This window comes from Neolamprologus multifasciatus, chromosome 20, assembly GCF_963576455.1.
Source record: "Neolamprologus multifasciatus chromosome 20, fNeoMul1.2, whole genome shotgun sequence".
Taxonomy (NCBI): domain Eukaryota; kingdom Metazoa; phylum Chordata; class Actinopteri; order Cichliformes; family Cichlidae; genus Neolamprologus; species Neolamprologus multifasciatus.
The window spans coordinates 8895981-8921950 of NC_140458.1; the positions used below are offsets into that span (position 1 = coordinate 8895981).

A 25970-nucleotide genomic window follows, 5' to 3' on the forward strand; every position below is an offset into this window, starting at 1 on the left:
ATGGCTACTGTCTAGTTCAACCCCCTCGAGTATGAAATTAATTCAGACAGGAGCAGTTTCCTTTAGTCAGTGGCTTTGTGTTAGTAACTTAAAATGACCCAAAGCTGATACTTTTGGTCCCTAAACAGGTATTTTGAAGAGTGCTATCATTTTTCCACTTTTCAAAGCCATTGGTACTTTCACTTTACCTGCATGTAAGTGTCCCTTTTTTTTTCCAAATCGGGGGAAAAGTACTTGTGCTTGTTTATTTTTGTTTGGTTTGTTTATTTTTATAAAAAGAAACAAACTTGCTGCTAGTTGTCCATCCTTAATTTCTTTTAAGGTTGTGTTGTCTTTATAGAAACTGGCTTTGACCCAGAAAGCTCACATCCCTTTTATTATTCCACATTTCTAAGATCAGATTTGCAATTATTAAAATAAACTTTTGTGAACCATAAACTGGTTGTTTTGTCATTTTCTGAGTTTGGAGTGTACATGTATGTAAATTATAAAAAAGCTACAATAAGTAAAGTTAATTTAATCAGATAAAAGTTCATTGAAGATTTTAAATAAATTCACATTGAAATTCATCTGCCCTTTATAGGGGAAACATGCAAATGTTGTATCCACTAAAACCACCAGAGACCTCTGCTGTCTGCAACTGCAAATCACAACCAGGTGCATTTGAGTTTTCTTCAAACAAGTTTGACCTGTTAGACTCGACTGCCTGAGGCTATGAGGTTCAGCTAAATGACGCTTCTTTAGTGCGGAAAGGCTGCTGAGATAACAGATACGGCAGCGTTCTCTGAATGGCTGACAAACACACATCAGGAGCCGACAAGAAGGACTCTAATGGTTCTTTATTGGATCCTAAGATTTGTGGGCCTGATGAATGTAACGAAGAGGAGTCGGGAGACCGAAACCTATGGCCAAGGTGAGACGGCAAAAGATTTGACTAAGAAAACGGAGCTAATGTCTAGATTGTAGTCTGTCAGGGTATTACTGAGAACTCACTTGAAACATGTACTCATTTGATACACTAAATGGCTGTCTTAACTCACAATGCCTTTTTTTGTTTGTTTTTTATAAGAACAATGGCAACTGGATACTAAGTGACAAAAGAAATTACATGTGTACTGTAACTATTCACTAGAAATGTAAAGACCGATATGATACACAGTAGTAGTGAAAACAAAGGTACTGGTAGTTCTTTATCTTTTTTAGGTATGTTATTTAGTTTGGTGTGTTTTTCCATGTTCATCTGGCTTTGTCCAGGCTCAAATGTCTCAGCAACTCCCAGATGAACTGAGATTACATTTTGCTAAAGATACCAGTTTAATTTTATCACCGACAAGTGAAATTCTTCACTTAGAAGTGGAGTTTCTCAGCATCTACCAACTAGATGTAGCACCAACAAATTGACATCAGTGTTTTTAAATATATTATTTAAACTTCTTGATTATTGCACAGACTGCCGTGAAGCCCCGTATAAGGAATTATGCTGCACCTGAGATGTAATGAATTTTGTCTTTGCTTTACTTGCAAAAATATAGAGATGTCCATGAGCCTCTGGAGTGTTTTGTGTTTAGTAATAATTAACAAATATTAGCACGTTAAAGCACTAAACCAACATTATCACACCAGCACGTCAAACACCATCTCTGTGAGGATATTTACTTGCCAGTATGAGCATTTGCATTTGTCCAAGTGCAGGTGCACACAGCTCATAAAGTGACTATAGACTCTTTGTTTAGTGCTGCTGACATCACTAGAATGGTTTTCACTCACGCTCACCCAGTTCGTTGGAAACAGTTTACTGCAAAATCTGACAATATTAGCAAGAGCTGTTTGCCTTACAGATCCCTGGCTCGAAAATGGATCGTGATGCTGTTTATGGGCACCTGCTTCCTCTATTGTGCGCGGATGGCCATGCCTGTCTGCGCCGTCTCAATGGCTGCTACGTTTCATTGGAGTAAAATTGATTCTGGGGTGGTTTTGGGTGGATTCTTCTGGGGTTACTGTCTCACACAGATCCTGGGAGGACACGCGAGTGACAGGTAAGGATGTGATGCGTTGAAGCACACATGACTTCGCTTAATGAGCAAATAACCTTCCAGGTCTGTTTACTGTGAAATTAGGTTTTGAGTTTCAGGATGTTGCTCTCTGAATGATTGTTGTTTATTAGAGTGGGAGGAGAGCGCGTCCTGTTCTTCTCTGCATTATCATGGGCTCTGATCACAGCTGGCACTCCTCTGCTGGCCCATCTTGGCTCTCACACCCTGGCTCTCATGACTGTGGCCAGGTTTCTTATGGGAATATTCCAAGGTTAGTATTGTACCAGTGATTATGTTCTAGGAAGAATGTACAATTCGTTCATACAGATCAAAATCCCAAAGCACTTCACATTAAAACACAAAAAATATACACAACGGTGCAAAGCAATACAATATAAAACAACACATTTATTAAAAACTGGTCTGTGCAAAAATGTCAATTCCAAAAACTGGCAGAGAATTGCAGGTAATAAACCCTTGATGGGGGCCAAAGTGTGAAAAAAAGGTGTGGATCATTACTGTCACCGGATGAAACCTCTGTGAGACATTGTCCCACCCCACCATCCTGTGAGCTGTTGAGGTCACCAAGGTGCGAGTGGAAGAAACAATCTCAAGCATGGATTGTGGGTGGCCAAAATATCGTTGCCCCTGGTGATGATAATGACCCATGCCTTTTTCTCATGCACTGGCTCGTGTAAATCACATGATCAATAGTGGGTTAATGACCCAACCCTCAGGACCACCTCCAAAGGGGTCGGCCCCTACCAGGGATTTATTAAAGAAGCCTCTTTGATGACAGAAGAAGTCCAGTTTGTCTTTTTCACACAGGCAACTGAAATAAACTAAACTAAAAAAGTGCAAATTTGCATGTGTACAGAGAAAAAATCGAGCCAGGGTTAAGAGTTTTACGCTGGTTTGCAGACAGTTAGGCTGAAAAGTCAGTGTCTTGATCTGTCTCCCCTTCTGTGGTGCACTGAAGAGTTGTACAGCCCAGCAGACAAAAGACTTCCTCAATCTCAAAGTAGTACAAGACAGCCACAGGAGTCTCTTACTGAGCAAGCTCATGACAGACAGCTGTCTATTTAGTTCATTTTTTCAACCACTGATGCAAGGGCTTAAGCTGCATGCCACAACTGCAGAGCCCATTGTCCTAATCAGTCTTTCCTAGTCCCTCTTAATGCTTTCCAGCAAATCACTGCATTGAAGAGAACACTCACTGTAAGTGACTACTTAAACATCAGCAGGAGATTACTGCAGTCCAAGCTTGTTGTCCATCTTCAGTCTCATGCTGAAAAACACTCTGATGCCCGTTCAGTAAATACAAAGCAGTGAGAGAGACTGGAAACAGTCAGTTGGTGGACGGTGGATCTGATAACCCATAGTTGGTGATGTTATCATAACTTTGTAATCAATGGTACTCCTGGGCCATCATGGGAAATGACCAATCATGTTCCTGTGATGTCAAAAGTTTCCAACAAAAAAGAAGAAAAGCTTTCAGAAATGGGCACACTGCTACAGCTCACCTGGTTGAGCAGGCTACCTATGAGTCAAAAGTTAGTCATGCATCATCGAGCTGAGTGTTTTTACCATCTTGGTTAGGGATGGGTATCGAAAACCGGTTCTTGTTGAGAACCGGTTCCCACTGTTTCAATTCCTTGGAATTGTTTGCCATTTTTGCAAACGATTCCCTTATCGATTCCAGTCGCCCCGAATGACGTCACCACGTTGCGGAGCGTCATTTACCTGGCAGGAAACACGGCGCCTAAGCGGCTCAAACACTAAAAAGTTTGTCTGCAAAGTAGATATTTCATTTAAGGAAACACTACGAATATGCAAAAGCATTTGCTCACAAAACACGCGATGACCTTAAATGAATGTCGTGTTTTTAATTCCGCTCCGGACTCGTGAATCTCAACCCAGCAGCAGCGGTAACTAACAGATAATCAAGTAACAGTGCATATTATGTTAGCGCAATCTGCCTTATTACAAAACCGGCTATTACTGTGCATTTAGGTGACCATGATGAGAGGGACAGACAGAGTCTGGCTGGCTCAGATGCTGGCAGTTCTCGCTGCAGTCTACCGGTAGCGTCTCCTTTCAGGCCAGGATAGACGAATGTCACCGAGCAGTGACTAAGTTTGTGGTAAAAGGCTTGCACCCATTTACCACAGCAGATGCCCCCGATTTTCGGTAAGTGAATGTGTTTAATTGTAGGCAGGGTCATCACTGGATATTCTTGTGTAATTGCTACAGAATAATTTATGTTATACTTTGTTATTGCTACAGAAGAATATTTATTTTATTATTTTACATTTACAATTTTTTTCCCCCGGGGACCCTGTGACACCCCATTGAAGAGCCTTAGGCTGTGGATCTCTTAAAATCACACTGCTGTAAGGCCATGTTACTCCTAAATTTCTATCTTGTTCAAAGAGAAAATATAAAACAAAGTTCTAAGCTAATCGACCTTAGTGTTCTCCTTTTTAAAAAAAAAAAAAAAAGAATCGATAAAGAATCGAATCGTTAAACAGAATCGAAAATGGAATCGGAATCGTGAAAATCTTATCAATACCCATCCCTAATCTTGGTGCTATGAACCCAAACTTGGTGAGCGAGCTGTGGCTCTAACAATGAAAGAGAAGACGTCGCATGTTAGAGTTCAGTGAGCATGCTCTGCACAATCTTTTTTTGACCATAATTAGCAAAACAGACCCAATCTTTTATCCTGTTTTGCCTAAATCCAGTGATCAAACCCATTAAGCAATCAAGAAAGTGTTTACCAAGGTCACAGCTTAATTCCACATTTATACTTCTGGTTTCCTCTGACACACAGAACTCAGTCCCATGGGTTAAAGTTCTTTGTGGTGGACAAAAGGATAAAACAATCTTATCTTTAAGTATTATATTATAAAATGAGCCACACTTTAGTCTTGTTTTTCCAAGCTGCAACTATGAAATCACAACTCTGTGACTGGTCTGTTGAGACGAGCAGCATAAATATTATGTTGTGGGAACAACACCAGTGTGATGAAAACAACTCCAAGTAGCGAAAAGCTGCAGCAATTAAGTTATTTTATCCAGTTTGTTAGCTGCTCAAAACCAAAGTATAAAAATGGGAATTTGTGGTTTGTTTGTTCTCTTGACTGAGAGCAGTTGCTAGGCAACAAGCATAAATGTTAGGAAGCGAGTGTTCCTAGTCAGAAGTGCGAGCAGGCAGATTTTCAAACAGAATTTTTGACTTGTTGCTGGTTTCACTTTCAAAAAGTACAAAACATATCCAGCTGAATGTTGTGCCATTTTAATGGCATTAACCTTCAAGTGTAGCCATGCCAACAAACTGGTTTTGTCAGGCAGATTAAAATCACACAAGTTCAACATGTTCAACATGTTTTTTTCTTCTTTTGCTTGCTTTGTTTTGTTATTAGTAATTGCTTAGCTATGACCCGTTACAATGACAGATGCATGTTGAGCTTGCTCTAGTTTAAGGAAGCTGGTTCCTGGTACAGATTTTATGCTACCACTCGGGAATGTGATTCATAATGTTTAGCATAAGTTTTCCAAAAGGAAGCGCAGCCATATCTGACCACAAGCTGAACTAGTCTTTCAAATAAAGCCTTCAGTTCTCCAGGTTTATTAAACATATTGTAGATGGGGTAGCTCAGGCTCAAAAGGTTCCTCCCCCGAGTTCTGCAGGGTTCTGCAGGTGCCTTTCTTGGCTAGCATACATGTATAATAGATCTGAAACGACAGCAGTCCTTTTTCTGACTGTAAATGTAGTGAACAACTGCGGGTGCAACTTCACTAGCTTCCAGTCCAAGAGGAAGAGAACAAAGTCTGGAGAGGTTAATACAACCACACTTACACTACTTTATTGATTGACTGACATGTTTTGGCTTGTGGTCCTCACCAGGGACCTTGATAAAGGCTATAACACCAGAGTTTTTCTTCATTTCTTGTATGTTGATATGTGCCGCATGCTATCAACACTAATCCTGGATATAAAGGATCCTGACCACCCTATGCCAAACACCAGAATTCACCTCAGAGGGGAAACGCCCAGTGTTAGTCAGGTGTTTTTAATGTTGTAGCTGATTGGTGAATACTCTGTGAATTTAAAGTGTCTTGTAATTTCTTACAGGTGTTTTTTTCCCATCTTTGGCCAGCCTGTGCTCACAGCGTGTTGTGGAAGGGGAGAGAGGGTTTTTAATGAGCACATTGCAAAGCGGTACACATCTTGGGTATGTTTTACACACATAACAGCTGACATATGAATATACATTTATCTCTGATGACATGCTTTTGTCTTGATCTCTGTTTCTCTTTCAGAACGTTGTTAGCTGGTGGGTTGGGGACCCTGATGCTCGACCGCTATGGCTGGGAAAGCATGTTCTACAGTATCGGTTTCCTGTCCGGACTCTGGGCTCTCATTGTTTGGCAGTGTTTACTAAAAGGTACAGCAGTGAATCATGTGTTCTTAAATAACAAAGAGGCTTAATATACTGTTTTTCTTTGACAGATAGTTCAAATTTTTTCATTTAGTTATTTATAATTTTCAATCACCTTTTAAAGAAAACAAAAGCAGTTTAGGTGTCACAGTTCCATCCCAGATTTTATGTTGTAAACAGCACTTGCCTCTGAAAGCTGCCCATCATCCACACAGAACGGTTTGCTCCAGTTTCTTGGATGTACTTCAGGAAGTGTCTGAATCTCACCCTAGGTCTGTTAGCAAGTCTGTTCACTGAAAAACATTCCAATGAGTGATTACAAGTGGAAAATTAGAAAATAGAATCAAAGCTCATATTAAAAACAGAAGATTAGGAGTAGATTCAAAAACATCATGATAGGAATCAGTTGCCCAAATGCTAAAGTGGTGCATGGAGAAGCTGTTTGTGGCAGCTGCTCATTTCCTGAGTTCACTGACATAAAAGTTTATGTATAAATTCATGTCTAATGACTTTAAGTGTAATGACTTTGTGACTTTTAATCTGGCATCTCTATGATAGGGATCCTTTTTTTTTTTTGGATTGACATATATTTGTCTCCTGGTGATCCCTAGGAGATTTTTTTAAAATCTAGAAGTTCCACAAACTGTCTGATTTGATATGTTTGATTTGATGGGCCTTTTATGTTTATATGCACTTATACAGGTAAATGATACATCCCTGCAAGTTCCTTTATAAATGTAACCTTGTTTTTCAAGAGCTCGAGCTACTTTTCTTCAGTTCTTGTGTTTAAAAATACTTTAAAATCTTCCAAAATTACTGAAAGCTACAAACAGAATTTGAAGAAACGCCTGCTATGTCTTTGTCCCAAACATTTAAATATTGTGTTGAAGAAAGATATCAGGTGGAGTTGCACGTGAGGCCCCTCTGTGTCGGGTTTGCATGGACTCGCTGTGTCTGTGCTTCCACTAACAGTCGACATCAATGTTAGGTGAACAGCTGAATCTAATTTGGCTGTAGCTGTGAAAGAAACCATGAATAGTTTTACGTCCCTCTGTGACAGTCCTGTAATAGACACACTACCTGCATTCATTCTTCTATGTAAAAAAGGTGTTTATTATGGTGCGGAAGGTGATTGGCTGTAAGATTCCAGCCATTTCCTCAATAATGCTGCTTCTTTTTGTCATAAAAATTTGCCTGATGAAGGTCTAGTAGTGAAACACTGAAAATAAATATCTCTGCAAGTTAGCCAGTTTATGGAAATCAGTCTTCAGCACTTGTTATGAAACCCAGGTGCTGAAGACCGATGTGTTTTAAAGTGTTTTTGCTAGTTTTATTTACTGATATATTTATATCTCTATCAATCTCAAATGTAATGGAAGATGGTAGTTTAAGCTCATGCTCAGTGTATGTTTTAGGCGAACTTACCCCAAAGGTGATGGAAACAAAGAAGAACTCAGAGTGGAGTCTGTCAAGAATACCCTGGCTGAGCCTTTTTAAGAAGCCGCCTGTCTGGTACAGCTTATAAAGTCTTTTATTTTTTCATCATTACCACCTCATATTTGTGTGAGTCTCTCAGCTTCACCGCATCTCTCTCCTCTGCTCTCTCTCTGGTCGCTATCTTCTTCTCTCTCTAAGGGCCATGGTGTTTGCTCACATGTGTATGTGCAGCACATCCTACACACTGTTATCATGGCTGCCAACATACTTCAAAGAATCCTTTCCTCATGCCACGGTATTTCCACCATTACTGCTACTTAGCTAACAAGCATGGTGCACTGTTTCCTGGACCTACATGACAACCCTCTGAAGCTGTCTGTTCCTGCAGGGATGGGTCTATAATGTTGTTCCATGGCTAACTGCAATCCCATCAGCACTTGTTGGAGGATACGTTTCAGATTTCCTCATTAACCGAGGTATCAAAAAAAGGTCGCCCTTCTACTGTGATGTGTGTTATGTTGCAGTTAGAATATGTTTTATTAAAGATGTTTGAAATGTTCTGGTTTGTTATCTGTAGGATATGGTGTAGCATCTGTGAGAAAGATAATGCAGGTAAGTGTGAGAGCGTAGCTGTTTGAACTGATAAAAGCGTGTGTGCGGTGAGAGATTTGTCCTGACTAGTTACTGAAGTGTTCTTTGGGAATTTATGCAGTCTGTTTTAAACATGTATTTACAAGCCTGGCAGCTTTCATAGAACTGTTTATATGCCAGTGCGCTAGATTACTGCTGCATTATCTGCTCTGTGAGTGTAAACTTGTTTAAAAACTACAAAAAAAAAAATTCAAACGCTTGTTCTTTATGTGCACAGTTTTATTATTCTGACCATCTTGAAGTACATCTATGAACATGTGCATTGCATTAAGTATTGACATAATCAAACCATTAGAAATTTGCTCACCCGGCTGTCACTTTTGTTCATCTTTAGCCTGCGGACTGTGCCTTTAAATACTCACCTGTATGTCTCTCTGTCTGATCCTCAGTTTTTTGCCATGGGAGTATCAAGTATGTTTATTTTACCTCTCTCTGGAGTTGTCACATTTCCTGCAGCTGTGATTTACATTTGTGCTGCTGTGGGTCTCACCACCTTCACCAGCGGGTAAAAATGTCAGATTTATACTAAATACTCAGACCAGCTACTAATAGGTTTCTCAGGCACTTTTTACATTTGATGACCTCATTCTCACATCAGATCCTGGCTTTCTCACCATCCTCATTCTCCTTAACCTCAGTGCTGCTTTTGACGCTAGATGAGAATAGGTTATAATATGGTCAGTAGACTTAGTGTGGAAAATGACTCCTGTTAATCCAAACCATCAACCAGGACTTATGTGCTGTGTTGAGAAAGAAAAGGGTGTGTTCTGGAAAGATTAGATAGTGGTCTCTTGGTTCAAGTCACCATTACTGCAGTGGGTGGAGAGAACCAAAACATTTGTTAGAAAGGGTAAAAAATATTCAGAGAACGTCGTTTATTTTCAGTGCTAAAATTGGTTAAAAGATGAGTCATGACAACACTGTGTACTATAGCTAGCCAAAGTTGAGCTGATGGTCTCTAGAGACTGCTGTGGCCACACAGAAGATTGCATTATTGTGCAATTTGATGTTGGTTTCTTTAAATGGGATCCCCAGAAAACAATTAATTTAACATCACAAACAACAACTGGGGCATACCCACCCTGAATGATGGGCAGTTGTGTTCAGTATATGGCCTGGGTACTCAATGACACATAGTGAGAGATATTGTTGCAATAGCACTCATTTTTAAGGTATCTCAGACTGTTTACCGTCTATTTTTGTTAATGAAAAAACTAGCAAATTTTTTAGAACTTATTCATACTTCTTTACGTTAAAAGAAAGCTAGGTTATGCAGTTTTTTTAATTGGCCCAACGGACTTGTGATCAAATTTGGTGATTATCTGATGGTACATTAACTAAAGTGAGTCTTACACTCCTGATTTATAGAGCAGCATGCAAATCTTTAGCCAAGGGATGCTAATGGCTGGGAAAGTTAGTTTCACTCAGTAGGTTTTTAAGGAGGAGATCCTCTCAGTCTCACGGTAACCTGCTGATCTCAGTGGTTGACTATAGCTGGAGATATACTGTTAACATTGTCTGCTTAGGCCTCTTGTGAGTTGCTAAACCTGTGATACTTACAAATACAGATGTGTATTTATGGTGTGTAGTTATAGAGTAATGCTGGTGATATTAGATTGACAGCAACAAAATCTATGTCCGTATTTCAATGCTTTCTTCATTCTCAACAAAGTTAACACAGCATATTTAATTGCCCTCAGGAGAAACACCTTTTAATAAACAGCCGAAAGCCCATTACCAGCTTTAGACACTGAATCTTACGTGGGCCATGCTGTATATGCAGAGTGTCAGTAAAGAAAGAAAAAGAAAATAGATTTGTGGCTCTGTGAGTCAGCTGGGTTGTAGGTCTTCGGCAAATGGTCCATAAAATTCCATAAATGTATTTCTGTTTTCAGTAGCAAGGCACATTTGGTGCAACAGCACGACAGTGACTCAAAATAAACTACAGTGCCCACATTTATTACCATGTGACTCAGAACAACACTGCAGCTCGCTGGTGTCTTATTTAAAAATATTGGTGCTTGACAGCAAAGCCTTGTGACACACAAAAACCAGATAATGTACCAGGTTGTATTTGTTAGTTTTTATTGTTTAGTCTGATGTTGGTTTTAGTGCTTAGAATGAATTTGTAAAATTCACTGTAAAAGTTATGTCAAGAGAAGTCAATGAAAAGCCATAGAGTTAACCTGTCAAAACACAGTATTTCATTGAGATAACACAAAAGACTCAAGTAAACCCCCCACAAATCTAATTTGTTCAGTAACTTCAACTATAGATGATTCCTTAAAAACAATACTTGTGAGATTAGTTTTTATTTTTTTAATATTAGTTCCCTGTAAGCAACAGATGTGGTAAATTCTATCATACTGGATAAGAAGCAAAAACCAAAAAATCACAATAGTTTGTTTTTAAACAGTAGCTGATGTGTTTGCTCCTGCTGTAAATCTTTGTTAAAATTCCTTCAAATTCTTCTGCTTCTTATTTTTCTGTTTTAGTGGTGTTTCTGTGAATGTACAGGATCTGACACCATCGTGTGCAGGCGCCCTGTTTGGTGAGTTTCTGTGGTTTTTAGGTTCTTCAAGCTGGCCCAGTGTCTGGCTTTTTCAATGTCTAATAAAATTTTCTTTCCTGCTTCAGGTTTTATGAATATGATGGGCTCTTTTGTGGGTATGTAGCCAAAGTCTGACCTTTAGAAGTGTACATTGCTGAGCACAGGGGCTGATATCTGATGGCTGATGTCTTTCTGTTTTGCACAGGGGTGGTGCTGGTGTCTTTATCAGGATACCTGATTGAAGTCACACAGTCGTGGTCCGTGGTCTTTGCCCTCATCACTTTAGTAAATGCCACGGGTCTCGGTGTCTTCCTCATCTTTGGAGGTGCCCGCCGTGTGGACCTAGTGGAGTATTCCAGGATTATTGAGATATGACTCAGACCAATTTATGATCATTATGTTTTTCAGAACATGTTAGTCTTTATTTATTTATTTATTTATTGATGAATCAGGTAATACACAATACATTGCACAAAAATGTTTATCTGTATGTATGTCTGGCCATGTTTAAAGTTCTACTTTTGGATAGTTGCAGTGCAGCCTTCGAATGGTGAGCACATGTCCTTAGTTATCGTGCAGTTTTTCCCCCCCAATTTTGTGTGCATATGAGTCGAAAACTTTACGTCTATTTGACAAAATAATTTTAGCCACTCTTACCAAATAATATATTATATTATTAGTAAGCAGCAGATTTAGTGTATTAGAAAGTAGAGCATCAAGAGGATATAGAGGTCATAATTTGTCACAATAACCTGTCAGGTTATTTAAACGTTTCTGAGAGGCAGCTGGACTCCTGGGCTGCTTTCAGGGTTTAATAGAAAATGTAATATGTGATGGGAGACTTCGGCCAATCACAGATCTTTTCAGAACAGGTAACAAAAAAGTCTATATAAAAACAGGTAGAGTATGCATCAGGTGAAGGACTTTTACCTGGAAGATCAGGGTTCAGGATCAGGGTCTTGTCTAGTGGGAGGAGCTTATAGGAGGAGTTTCAGGTTATCTGTAATTAAAGGAATTACAGATAACCTGTTTAAATGTTTAAATGTTGCATACTTTAGTTTTAACCAGCACTGAAGACCTAATGTTAAACTTTAACAGGATTAATAAAACAACTCTTTTATATGTATTTATAACAACATTATAAACATCTTTATTCAGGTGTTTTCAATGGTGCTGTAAAGTTTGGGTCATAAAAGTGTTTTAAATGTTTATACTTGATCTGTGCAAGACCGTAACATCTACAAAAAGGTGTTTTGTTTTGTGGGTGTTTTTCCTTTAGTTTCTATTTAAAATTTGGTTTTATTTAAAACATAATAGTGGCTTTTTACTTTCACCATTGGTTTACAATATTAGGAATGTGTATTCAGCTGATTTTAATAATGTGTCATTTGGTTTGTAAAAATGTTGCAGTACTTTTTTGAAAGCATAGGCTTGTATATGAGATATGAACTTTTAATCTTGTAAAAAAAAAGTAACATAAAAACTATTTTTTTAATGTGTGAGGCTTAAATTGGTAAATGTGCACTACAAAAGTCCACTTCTATCTTGAAAAAAAAAAAATTTGTTTCATAAATAAAAATATAAATGTAATAAATAAAGGGGCATACATGTCTTTTTATTTTATTCTTCCTGTTTAAAGGGAGTCTTTCCTTCTCACTGTTCCCAAGTGCTCATAGTGCGTCCTCTGATTGATGGTGCCTCTCTCAAATATCATAAGGGCCACAACACATTAAGGCAGCAGTTGTATTGGTCCTCCCGCCAGCTCTCTTCTGATTGGCTGTCCCACACAAACACGACTTCAAAACAGCAGGTGTGTGGAACATGTTTTCACATCTTGTGTCTGAGATAATTGCTCTCTGTGACATCATAGAGAGCCAGTAGAACAAAACCTGTCTGAAACAGAATGTTTTTGGTTCAGAAAGTTACCTTAACATTCAATAGCAAAGTAAATCTACCTTTTATACTTAAATTTGAGCGGGCACTCTGGACTTCTGGAGGGCAGGAATTAATAAAGCATATCATTCAAGAACTAAAGTTATTTTTAATTGTTCATGAATGCAAGTAAATAACTGTAATTTGGCATCTTGATCATAACAACGATGCACTTTATCATTTTCAGCTATAAATCAGCACTGCAAATCTGAAAATCCACCGATAACGACAATAAATATAACAATATAATATCATATAACTGTTGTTTTTGTACCGACCATTGCAAAAATATAAAAATGATTTTGTTAATTTCCAATACTGCTAATTTAAGGCAGCTGTGCCATAAACCTTACACTGGGTGGTGATCTAATAAATTTAAGTACTGTATGTCAATAAAGAAGAAGAAAAAATAAGGCAAAAGCACAACAGTTCCCTTTAACAGTAGCCATCATGTTTGTTTGTTGATGACGCAAATATGAATATCAATAATTCTTGTTGCTGATGAATGAGCCGCACATTATTCTGTTTCTTGTTTAGTGACGTATCTGTGAATGGATCTCACCCCGGCGTGTTCAGGCGCCCTCTGCGGTGAGTTTATATATTTCAGCTTCATCAGAACTGGACCATTGTTGCGCTTTTTCTTTTCTCTTCCATTTCAGGTTTCATGGATATGATGGACAGTTCTATCTATCGGTCTGTATCCTGAAAGGGAATCAGACCTTTAAAAATGCACATTGTTGAGTCACTGATAGCCGTTGTTCCTCATGTGTTGCACAAATGCTGCGAAACGGCATATTTTATGTTTTCATTTTTGTAATTTATGCATTTTCGTTATTTATCACAGTCGTGATATTTTCCATTATTTGCATAATTAGGAAAGTTGCATTTGTCTATAGGATGTGTGAATGGTTGTCCTCAAGGAGCAGCAGCTTCTGTGATTTTAATGCGGTTACAGCGAAGAAAATACAACTTTATAAACTATTAGATTTAATATATTTAGGGGATGAAGCTGTATAGAGGCTCCTGTGCGGTTAACTGACTCCCAGCGGGTCCGCTTTCAGCACCCTGGTCAGCGCATGCGGCTTTTTTCCTGCCCACAGAAATGAAAACATTGCAGTACCGCTCGACATCGGGTCCATATATTTTATTAACACGCTCTGTAGACGCTTTAATGGGGTCAAACACTTTGCGTCTCATAGCGGATCCACGTCATGACGTTACTGCTTCAGCTGTGAACACCGGGATATGAAAGACGCACGCAAATCAGGACGGGGGCGGTTTTTGCTGTAGAGAAATGTGAAATATCCAGAAAACCGAAAATATCTGTCAGATACTTAAACCTCGGAGTCCGGAGGGCTGACGCAGGTTTTTATTTCCTCTGACTCAAAGCCTGGCTGAGCATCACCAGTGGGCCTGCCCGCCCGCCTCGGACTGTGGACGGCATTGTCTGGCCTGCTTCACCTCCACACATCCATCACTGAAAATAAAACAGGACAGGTGCTGTGTCACGGAATGAAGATGCGCCGGGGACGATGGACTGATAATTCACGGTCGCGCAGGAGGGAAAGAAGACGAAGGCGCGCGTTGTGTGATGTGTTTTAATTTATGTTGATGGTTGGTGTGAAATTCAGGTCATATTTTCAACATGTAAACGGCGATGCAGAGTGATGGCGCTCAGGCCTGTTGGGTTATTTGTGTGTTTTTTCTGTCTGTGACGGTCAGAAGCTCCAACTTTCCTCGATAAGGGACACAGGGTTGCCGCTCCTCGTGTTCACGGCGGACCTTGATTTATTAGCCATACAATTAAGGCACGCGGTGAATGCCAAGAGAGGAATCAAACTCTGCACCATCCCCGCATCATTCACGGAGACGGAAAGCTGCTGAGACAGGAGGGAGCGCATCTGCTGCTTCTCATCCCATCGCTTTTGATCAAAAATTAACCACGAGTAATAGAAAATAAATTAATCTCATTTTCTATCGGTTTAGAAGTATTTTTTTAAGAACCTGTAACCACAAAATACTCATATTCAGCCTGTCGTTGCTTTCCTATCAGTGAAGCTGAATCCGTTCATTACTTTATGTCAATAAAGTCCTTATATGTGTGTTTAACTGTGTTCAGGAGGAAAATAAACACAAACAGCATGACGCAAACTGGTATGAGCTTTGTATTTATTATGTTACAGAGTACAACAGCTTTATCACTTGATACCTTAACTGAAAACTATTTTTTTTAAAACAACCAAGCAGACAATGAAATAAATTTGAATCACGTCGTCCACATTAAGAAAAGATTTTAATGTAATTATACTTCCAGTATTACTATTTACGGGTACTTTCCTCTTCTGAACTACAGCTTAAATAAAAACACAGATTTTTGTATTTCAGACCATTCATTTTAGAGCTTTTGTCACATTATTACTTTTATTACTTAACGAAATAAAACTCTACTAACATGTTAGGCTGTAATATTATAGATGAAGTTACCTAGTAGAATGTAAGTATTATGAGTATGAGTATTATGCAAAGATTATAATCCAGTAATATCACACATATGACACAGTGATTTAGATTTTTGTATTCTACTCATATAGGATTTACAAGAGTGGTAATATTTGCCTCAGTAGACCCTGAAATTTGTGACTATTTCCTGCATCTGTATTTTCATCGGATTAAATATTGATTTCTTCTCCTTGTTGTTTTTGGGTCCTCTCATTAAAAAAAAAATCCTGGAAACACCTCCGCATTCCAGTGATCTTCATGGAGACATCAGATAACAAGCAGCTGATATACTGTAAATAATGTATTTGCTGATTCTAGCATGAACTTGTAAAGATCGGAGGTGTGTCTGAAGGAGAAGCTGGAAGTCTTTAGCCAATAAAACACACCCCGTGCAGTCATCCTTTCTGGCTGTAATATTAACCAGAATCTACAAAATTACCTTTATGTTGTGTTAAGTAAAACTGGTGCCTGAGGCCATAAACTCTTTAGGAAAGTGTTTACTGAGGTCACAAGTTAAATTCATAATTTTCCTATAGACCTTTATGTAACCAGACCTTTTCAAACTACAGATGCTGCCCCCTGCTGTTCATTAGAAAGATGGAAGGTTGAAAGTATTTCTGCTGTGGCTTCAGTTTTGTGACCTGAAAGCTACGCTCATCTTTTACATACAGTCTATGGTCCTAATGGTTACTGAAGCATGCTTTTCCGATTTCCCACAGCACCACCTATGGTTCCTCTGTTCTGGTCAGTAAAGCCACTAAGCTCTTTTCCTCGCTACCTGAAATCATGGGCTGGGTTAAAGGGAGGAAGCAGGGAGCTAAAACGCCTTGTTTCAGAGGGTGAACTGAAGGGCTAATGCTCAATATAAGATAAGGACTATTTAAAACTGAATGATGCAAAGCTAGCATCGAGTAAATAAATATTTGCAATTAAGAATAATAGGTTTCCGAATTAAGTAATTTTAATCAACATTTTATAAAATGGAATTCCTCCAGAAAACAATCAATGCAACAAGCCTCTACTCTTGGAAGCTTCTTCTTACCACTTTTGTTTTTGCTATTCCTAAATCAAAACTTCGAGTTAGTAAAAATATCAGAAAGTTGAGATGTCAACATTTGAAGTCAAATTTTTTAAATAATAGTAAGAAGTTTTCACTTAACTGTGCCAGGAGAAAAAGCTTTTGTTTTGGTGGAAACAAGCATCCATACTATACTTTCTGTTCTCAAACTTGTCACATGTGCCCGTTTCAGCTGGAGGTCACTTCCTGTTAAAGAAGAGTTCTTTCTTCCCACCGTCACCATGATCAGTGACGTGACTGGAGATGTGCTGTATCGATCTCTGAGACGTTCTAATTTTGTCCGCGAAGCTTTTGTGGCAACTTTTTTCACTTTTCAGAAACAAACCTCCTTGAATGGTCATAAAAACAGAAACACAAACAACAGATAAGTATGTCTTTAATAATGAATATGATCAAATCTAAGAATGTGATAGTGACCTCTGATACAATAGATATTTAATTCAAGGGTGACTTAAAACTTTTTTTTGCATAAATTTTCTATATTCCAATACCATTATATAATTCTGATTGCTCCACAGTCCCTCTCTTTTTCTTTCACTCGCATACACACACCCCCACGCACACACCCACATCCACACACAATACAGCAAGCAATTAAAAAAAGAAAATAACAAAAAAGTCACAAACATATACCATATAGGCTAGTCTCTGCGTTTTCATACACTTGACAATAAATCAGTTAAGTATAATGCTACAGTTAAACATTTTGAGGCGATCTCAGTTAGAAATGCCGGTACATTAAAGCTTACATTTTCCGAGGATGAAGGTTATAGTGATGGAAATGATGAAAAGATTATTATAATGTTAAGAAAGAACAAATAAAACTAAACGACGGGCCTGGCTTGAGTTCTAAAAGCAGTGCATGCTACATTGCCCAGAATTTCATAAACAGAGAAAGGGGGAAGAAAGCAGATCCTGTGTTGATTTAAAAAAAAAAAAAAATCAACTTAAACAGTATTATTTGAATTTCCATCGTTAAAGTGAGAGCAGGACCACCTTTACGAGCGTTTGATCTTCAGACTTATTTTCCCTGAATCTCTAGCTTGAAAAAAATAAATAAATTGAGGTACAGTACTGGAAATAAAAAATATTCCACACTACCGCTGCAAAGAAATATTACGGCTCCACCCTGTAATTACAAAATCGCACATTTTCTCAACATTACGTTAAACCTGGTGATACATCCTTCAATATATTCTTCTAACACTTATGCCTTCTAATGCCACCACCTTTGCACAATTATGTCTATGCATATAGAAACCTTCAGAGACCCCTCACATGAAGAAAAAAAAACAGAAAAAGAAGAAGGAGGAGGAGGAGGAGGAGGAGGAGGAGGAGGAGGAGGGGGCATGATAGAAGTTATTATTTTGTCTTATGATAATACAAAATACAACTGGCCACATACAGATAGCAGACATTTGTCAATAAAGTTGTTGTTCACTCATTAAGATAAAGCAATACAAGCACTTAACATTTCTCCAACACACAAACCACAAAGTGAACAGTCACTGAATATCAGCAGCATGTTGTCGAGAGATTTTTCCAAACAGACGTGCAGATATTTAGAATTAGTTACCAATTTCAGATGTTCGAGGGTAGCGATAGAGATTTATAAGGCTAAAAAATACAGAAAAAACAAGAAAATAGATATTATTGAAGCGATTCATCTGGTGGAACGAGCTTCATCCCTGCACGCATATTGAAGACTGGAACCGGTGGCTCAAATAGTTTGGTCGCAAAAATTAAATAGAAAAAAAATATTCGTTTTCAGATTTTTTTTGTGTTTGTTGGTGTCCTTGTGTTTTCTTTTTAAACCTAGATTTCAGCATGTCCATTCAAACACAACCGTCGGCTGAGCTTTCAGAAGAGACTTCTATAGCTTACTTCTGACGATCCTGAAAGAGAGAATTTAAAAAAAACATACACATCGTTATCCATGTTTCTACAGAATTCGTATTCTCATTCCAACTTTACCCCCACCTGAGAGAGAAAGAAGCAAGATAAGCTTTACCTGATCGATTCGGGATCGACTCTGTATTGAGGCAGGCTCGTAGCTCTGTTAGAGGAAAAAAAACAAAAAAAAACACATGAAGACTTAATGAAGTTCTCAGCAGAGAATTATGCTAGGAAGTATCCCCTCAGTCACACTAGAGTAGAAATCTCCTCACTACTAGGAAAATTCAGTAGTTGCTTGGTGATTTGCGGTCAGCAACCAGTTGCAAGTAGTCTGGATGCCCAGAGGTTGAGGATGATGAACGCCCAACCGCTGGGCAACCAATTTCAATCACAAGATTTGAAATTGTGAAATTCAATCACAATTTCAATCACAACCAATTTCAATCACAAGAAGTTCCCTTCACTTCATTAGAAGTGCTCATCTGGTGGCAGGTAGCCTGTCTCCAAACAACTGCAACCACTCAGAGAGATTGTTGAATGTTTGCAAACAATTGCTGTCTGTTTATAGACGCACACAGGTTGCCTACATGTTACAATCAATCTGAGTCTTGACTGCAACGTAGTTGTTTGCAGTAGAAGACTTTGACTCAGCTGGTTTAGCTCTGGTTGTATTCCTATAAAAATGCAAAGTCACCAAACACCTGTGTCATTATGCAGTTAAATCGCTGTGCTTGACCTCACCCAATTGAGACCAGCACACCGACTCTCTCATTGACATTTTTAAATCACCATCTCGAGGCACCAAAGTTGCTTTGAAGTCAGCAGTTACTGTAAGTGCTGCAGACTTAGTGCAAGTCTACAGAGTACGCTTATTGCAATGGGTGGCAATAATTTTGGTAGTGTTGGGATCTCCAACCACTGTTTTCACTAGTGGGACTGTAGCATAAATGCTATAAATTTTGCAACAAAACTTTTATTTAAAATTTAATTACCACGCAATAGGTTTTATGATCCACAATGAAAACGAGGAAAAACCATGAATCTTTACAGCATAATTTACGCAATACATAATAGTGGGCTGATAAACAAGTGACAAACTAACTGTGGACACAGGTGGAAGCCTCATGGCTGAGTAGTCGTTCCTGTTATACTTTTTTGAAGTACACCGCCTGAGGTGCATGCAAATCCCCATGGTCACAAAAATACCCCAAACAAAACAGGCGTGCACATGGATATCCACATGAAATCTTGCGCTCACCATCTGATGATGAAATTTATATAAACTGGGACTCGGGTGAACAGGGAAAGTATTAACCAAGAGCAACAGGTCTCCATTCACACCCACAACCATTTCAGAATCACCACTTAACCTACTATACATGTCTTTTTGTATTTTTCTCATGTATGACACAACTCATGATGAGCTGCATCTGTAGCCACCAAAAGACAACATCAATTAGTATAGATAAATGCACCTGTGCTTCAAACCTTAATACTTTATCAACCAACTCACAAATCAAGCTTGATTAGTGTTAGCTGATAACTCAGCATGCAACATTCTAAATATGGTCACTTCTGACTTGTTCCTGATGATTTAATGGGCTCAGTTACTAGTTTCAGGTAATATTATGTGGCTATGTCCATCTTTATATAAAGTCTATGGTTAAGTCAACTGCAGTTAACATAAATAACTCCATATAAGGCAACATCCTCCGATTTGTTTTATTCATTCAAGACATTAAGAGTCGGTTTCCCAGTCGGTGATTGAACGCAGTCCTAATCTAAAAAGAAAATTCAATGTAGACTACAATAGGAAGTTGTATTTAGTCCAGGATTATTGTGTAAGAAAGTAAGTCTACAATAGGATTATGGTAGGGGTGTTGTAGTTTTTATCTGAAGCTGTTTTTACACCTGAACCTCAGACACCGTCACCAGAGTCAGGTCTGAGCGTTGTGCAGAGCTGTCCTTTCTCACAAGCAGCACACAGCAGGAAATAACCTGCGTCAGATGGGTTCTCACTGCTGGAAATACTATTTTTGGTTTAGGCAAGAGAGCTGACTGAACAGAGCGTGCAGGAGGCAGAACACACGACGCCCACTCGCTTGTTGTGAATTCACAGGACAGTTACCTGCATTGTTCTCAAACAGGCACTATCAGACATCACGCAGACCTGGTACCATGAAGCTGGCAGGTTTAAAACCGTTTGATGCCTGATCTGAGTGCAGTTGCACAGGTTCTACTGCTGCTCGATTATGGAAAAAATCCCAAATTTTCTAGTCAATTTTTACACTTGTGAGGAACACCTGTCAAGAAAACTAAAGACAAAAACTGTATTTTTATAAAGAAAGAAATCCTGTTTCTCACTCAATGCATGTACCCACAGGCTCGAGTATGGTGATACTGTTTATGTGCGCGCTTCTTTGGCCACTTTGAGCCTTCTCACTCTGCACTGCATCACTGGGAGACAAAAGTGAGATGGTCTTTAAATAGCAGATGACAGCAACAATGTCTGATGTTTCCATGCAAGGTTGTGCTGCAAAGATTACCTGGTCACATGTGCTCTTTGTTTAAAATACAGCACTTACAGTGTCCAGAGGGCAGTTAAATATTACCTGTACCCTTATTTCCACACAGATTATTTATATGTATCTGTCACAGCTATTGTAGGTGCCTGTTCTTAATTTGCACATTAACGAATAATGTGTTGTTGTATCTGTCTGTCTTAAACTGTCTTGAACCAAATGTAACTTTGTTGTGCACCTCAATGAGAGAAGGTCTTTAAATAAAGGATTTATTAATGATAGTACTGAGATCGTGATTATTCATTATGATTTCTCACTTTGGAAACATGGATTTAAATAGCGGCTTTATTACCTTCTTGATTATCTTGATTTGCTAATCACAAGAAATTAAAATCGGATCAATTGCGAAGCTCTAGTAACACACAGGACATGCTGTAGAGCATGTGTGCAAACAAAAGTGAAAAGCAAGAGTCCAAAGAAGATATTTTAGTAGAAATGTGAACAAAACATTCCTCCCCCACATTAACTTTTTTCATACAGCAGCAGCAAAACCTTAACAGATTCATTCACTTGTATTTAATATCAAAGACATGTCTACCTTTTTCACCACCTCCTCTTCCTCTTGCTTCTTCTCGTAGTGGGAAAAGTCATCGAAGATGGAGGTGGTGTGTTTGTACTGGGCAATAATCTTGAGCACCTGCTTTGCTTTTTCCAGAGGAACCTCTTGAGTGTCACGTGAGTTGGTGACCGGCTTGTTGTCGTTGTTTTCCAGGCGGATGTGGCGCAGCTGGCTATTAGGCACGTCCTTAACAAACAACCAGTTCACATCAAACTTGCCCTTCCACTTGTCCTGCGCCCACACACCTGCGCTGGTGCCGTAGTCCACCGGCGAGCGCATCTCCGCCACGCCGCAGAAATGCCCGCTGCCATTGACGCTGAACAGCAAGTAGACGGGCCCTTTAGAGTTCATGGCTCTGTAGGCTGAGTCTAGGCGCTTGTTGCCGTGCTCCGTGCTGCACCAGATGGAGTACTTGATGGAGCGGTGGATGTCGTCCTCGGAGTAGCTTTTAATGATAAACACGCGGCCGTTTTTCAGGTTCCAGTCAAACTCCTTGGGGTTGTAGCTATGGGCCGCTCTCAGTTTCTCCAGCACAGGGTGGGACTCTGATCCCAGGTCTGGAGGCCCCACCCCACCCCCTCCATTACCAACACCACCGCCGTTGGAGGAGCCGCTGCTGTCCAAGCTTCCTCCACCGTAGCACAAGTTGCGGTTGCGTGGGGCTACCCAGCGGGTCTGAGGTGTGGGAGCAGAGTTGTGGTTCTGGTAAGAATGAGGAGGAGGCGGAGGAGGGCCCTGCATGGTCATCTGCTGCACCAGGGACTGGGCAGAATGCAGGGATTGCTGAAGGGGAGGCAAGAGACTGGGAGCATGGGAGTGAAGCTGGGGCTGGTGCTGGTGCTGTTGGTGGTGGTGGGGTAAAGGAGGGGCCATCTTGGTCGCAGTCCCTTTATTGTCCCAAGTATCAATGTCCATGCTGTGTTTGATGGGAGGTGGAGGCAGAGGTCCTCCGACTATAGGAGGCTTGTTCTTGGTCTTTTGTTGCTGCAGCTTGGCAGGTTTACTAGCGATTGCAGCCCACGATGTCGGCTTCGGAGGGGGCATTCCCATCGGTGTGCCACCGTTGCCTGTGGCAACAGCAGCAGCTACACTGCCGCTGCCACCGATCACGGAGCCTGCACTCTTCACACCTGAGCCACTTCCAGTCACGTCCCCGCCTATTTTGAGGCCCAACATGCCCTGCTCTATGCTGTTCATACCTGGGGCCTTGCTTAGGGTGTCACTATGGAAACCTGTCTGGCCATCAGGGACTAAGGTGCCTCCAAGTGAGCTTGGTGGGTAGCTGTAGCTCCCCCCGTAGGCTGAGCTCTGAGTCTGCTGTCCCTGAGAACCACTGGTGCCCCAGGCAGAGAACGCTGGATTCTCTGGGAAGAAGTTAAACCTGTGAGGGTAGATGCTGCTGCTGAGCCCGCCCGGCTGCCCAAACACCGTGTCGTGCATGAAGTGGTGGTCTCCATTGCTGAGCGGGGCATAGGGTGTCAAGTAGGGAATCGGTGGATCGCCTCCTGTAGACCAAGGAGCCTCACTGAGAGGATAAGGAAATCCAATAGAGGGGGCATAGTAGCTGGACAGGTAAGGGTCTGTCATGGACTGATAACTGTTATTCTGCAAAAAGAAACAGAAAAAGATCCTTTTAACAAAATCAAAGTAAATGTTTTGCTCTTTCACCCTTTTCTCCACACTCCACTGTCCCCTACACCTTACACTCTGCTATACTGAACCGCTTTAATCACCTGATAATTGCCGTGCTGATTCCACTCCATTTAGTACGCCTTTTAGTAAGGTACTTTATTTTGCTTTGTTGAATTTGAGATATTTTACTTTCCTCTTCTCAACTTGACTCACGGATGCAATCGTGACTCATACGTGATAATAGGAAACACCACTTATAAACCCACAGGTCACGCTGTTGAACAAAGCAAACATTATGTCACAAAACAAACCAGCATCCTCCTCTGTCACGCCAACTTTCTGCATGTCCTCCGTCACTACATTCTCTTTCTTTTACTGTCTTCTTCGTCTTTTCCTGCTGCTCCATATTCAGCACCCATCTATCCAGTCTACCCACCATCCCTCTAATGCACATGTCCAAAAACCATCTCAGCTTTGCCTCTATAACTTTGTCTCTGAACCAATCAACCAGAGGTGTCCCTCTATTCAATTCCAATGAAAACCTTACTGAACACCACTGAACAGCATGCTGGGAAGAAAATATGCTAATCAAGGCTAACTGGTGATTTTACCCAGAGACAGAACAATTTATGCCACAAAGTTGGGAAGAGTAATTTCAAATGGTTTTTATTTGAAAGCTGCATTTAAACATTAATGCTAATGAGCTAAACAATCATTGTTTAAAGACAGCAGCCCAAAAAAATTATATTCGTTTTGACTGTATAGTCCAAATATTTATGTTTAGGTATGAGAGTCTAAGATCAGACTTTTTGTTCCTTTGGTCGTGCAGTATCATTTTATTTTATTTCTTTTTTAATGATGACATTAAAGAGTTTTATATTTTTTTTATAATGTTAACAGAAAAACAAGTCACCAGATTTTTTGGTCATACTTTCAAACCTTAAAATCCTAAAATCATTTTATTTTTAAGGTCTCCAAAAAGTTAAAAGAAACAGTGACCCCATCGTTTTCCCTTTCAACAGATCTAACATGCATATGTGCGCACATGTATATTTAACCAATGTGATCATATGTTAATTCTTTTACTTCCTAAAACTCAAAGACTAGTTTGGCTATATTACACTGTTATTATTCAGTGCTTTCCATCTCATCACTACTTTTGAGCTGCTGTAACAGGTGAATTCCCCCCTGTGGGATTCAATAAAGTTTTCCTACCTGACTGGACTGGCCGGTGAGATAGGGCTCAAAGTCATTATCATGGACAGCATCCTTCTGATGGAGGGAGCCATTCTGCACCGAAACTGAAAAGGCTGCAATAAATAGAATCAAAGCTGCACATGGGAACTTATACACACACTTTGAAGAAAAAAAAAACAAAGCTAAAAAAACAAACAAACCCGTTTTTAATATTATGACACCTCATGATATATTCACATTGCAGTTAATAATGATACAAACTAAACACCAGCATGTATTCACTCTAAATGTACAAATAGGTTTCCAAAAGATGTGCACTTTGTGCTACACAGCTGTAGACAAATGAGAGGAGGTCAACGTGAATGATGAGTACCGAGAATTAAAATTGATTTTTCTGTCTTCCTGATTGATAAATATAGCATTTAGGAGCTGACCTTTTGAAATATGTGAGGTACCTTAATTTTAAAAGATTTTTGCAGTGGTTATCACTATTACAAACCGCTACAGAAACATGTTCCATATTAGGTGGTGATGCACTCAGTAATAAGCCTGCCAGGCCAGTTTGTCCCCCTCTAGATACAGAAAACATCTAGAGATCCATCATCTCTTACCTTTGCTTGCATCTTGTCCTTTCGATGTCTTATCAGTCGTTTTGGGAGGATGAAAAAAAAAGAGAGAGAGAGCTTGTGTGGGTCACGACTGGAAAATTCAGAGCATTAAGACATCAACCTAGCCTCACACTGAGATGTATTCAGACATTTCCTCCGAAAAACCTCACTGACAGATAAAAAGCATCAGCGCTCGGCGGTGTGGTATGTTAGGGCCACTCTGATACCCACTGGGAGCTGTGGTCCAGGCCTTGGTTTGTTACCAGCAGTGAGTAGTTTTCCAGCTATCCTTAGCTTGCAGCGGGGGCATCGTCTCCAGAGAGGGGTGCACACCATGCTCATCTCTCCTTCCTGCAGAAATATAAACCCGAAGCTGAAGGTATCCCCTTCGTTGCTGCTTACCTGAGGGTCAATGCTAGCGGCAGACATCATTCATTCACCAGGTGCTGTGTTAGACTGGAGCTCCGATGAGACGTGCCGTGTGTAAGCTGCACACTCCGCGGTGTGGAGAGGCTATTAGCCGGAGAAGCTGGCGGCTTGCTCTGCGTTACTTTGCTGCTAACAGTTAAACAGAGTTAGCAGCAGCTTTTAGCCGGTGTCTCTACTCGACCCGGACTGTTTGCTCCTCGTAGCCCTGCTGGCACTCCGCGCTGCCCTGTCCACATTAATCCAGCGGGGCTCCGATCCGCTCCGACCCCCCTCTCTGCTAAATTAAAACCCGACCAGCCTCGGTGGCCCTGCTTCACTTGCCCCAAACGGCAGCTTCATCCGGGGTCTGCGGGGCGGAAATGACGCCACTAATGTGAAAAACGCGTCCAAGGCTACCTAGCAGCAGAAGTAGCAGAGCGAGCTCATGTCATTAATTTCATT

The 25970-nt window shown here is 40.1% G+C and overlaps 2 protein-coding genes across 3 annotated transcripts; one reads left to right on the plus strand and one right to left on the minus strand.

Annotated features, from left to right (window-relative positions):
* Positions 1-50: 50 nt before the first annotated feature.
* Positions 51-17757, plus strand: LOC146494376 (voltage-gated purine nucleotide uniporter SLC17A9-like). The gene is made up of 13 exons (XM_085144824.1): positions 51-913; positions 1839-2036; positions 2165-2304; positions 6172-6271; positions 6360-6484; positions 7894-7990; positions 8114-8210; positions 8304-8391; positions 8493-8527; positions 8956-9071; positions 11062-11117; positions 11204-11233; positions 11323-17757. The coding sequence occupies exons 1-13, from the start codon at positions 789-791 to the stop codon at positions 11490-11492; spliced, it is 1377 nt and encodes a 458-aa protein (XP_085000950.1). The 5' UTR covers positions 51-788; the 3' UTR covers positions 11493-17757.
* Positions 16986-25881, minus strand: ythdf1 (YTH N6-methyladenosine RNA binding protein F1). 2 transcript variants are annotated; one of them, XM_085144810.1, is made up of 6 exons: positions 25503-25881; positions 25104-25131; positions 24511-24605; positions 21643-23268; positions 18638-18682; positions 16986-18521 (listed from the first exon to the last, which is right to left on the minus strand). In XM_085144810.1, the coding sequence occupies exons 1-6, from the start codon at positions 25530-25532 to the stop codon at positions 18507-18509; spliced, it is 1839 nt and encodes a 612-aa protein (XP_085000936.1). In that variant the 5' UTR covers positions 25533-25881; the 3' UTR covers positions 16986-18506. The 2 variants fall into 2 exon arrangements, with proteins under 2 accessions (XP_085000936.1, XP_085000937.1); XM_085144811.1 differs by lacking the exons at positions 24511-24605; positions 25104-25131; positions 25503-25881 and adding an exon at positions 23397-23530.
* Positions 25882-25970: the final 89 nt, after the last annotated feature.

Coding starts and splice junctions, on each gene's coding strand:
- LOC146494376 (XM_085144824.1), top strand. CDS start 789: ATGGCTGACAAACACACATCAGGAGCCGACAAGAAGGACTCTAATGGT. Junction 8,211..8,303: donor AATCCTTTCCTCATGCCACG/GTATTTCCACCA, acceptor CTGTTCCTGCAG/GGATGGGTCTATAATGTTGT. Junction 11,118..11,203: donor GTGTGCAGGCGCCCTGTTTG/GTGAGTTTCTGT, acceptor TTCCTGCTTCAG/GTTTTATGAATATGATGGGC.
- ythdf1 (XM_085144810.1), bottom strand. CDS start 25,532: ATGATGTCTGCCGCTAGCATTGACCCTCAG. Junction 24,606..25,103: donor AGGACAAGATGCAAGCAAAG/GTAAGAGATGAT, acceptor TATTTATTGCAG/CCTTTTCAGTTTCGGTGCAG. Junction 18,683..21,642: donor AAGAGGAGGTGGTGAAAAAG/GTAGACATGTCT, acceptor TTCCTCTAACAG/AGCTACGAGCCTGCCTCAAT.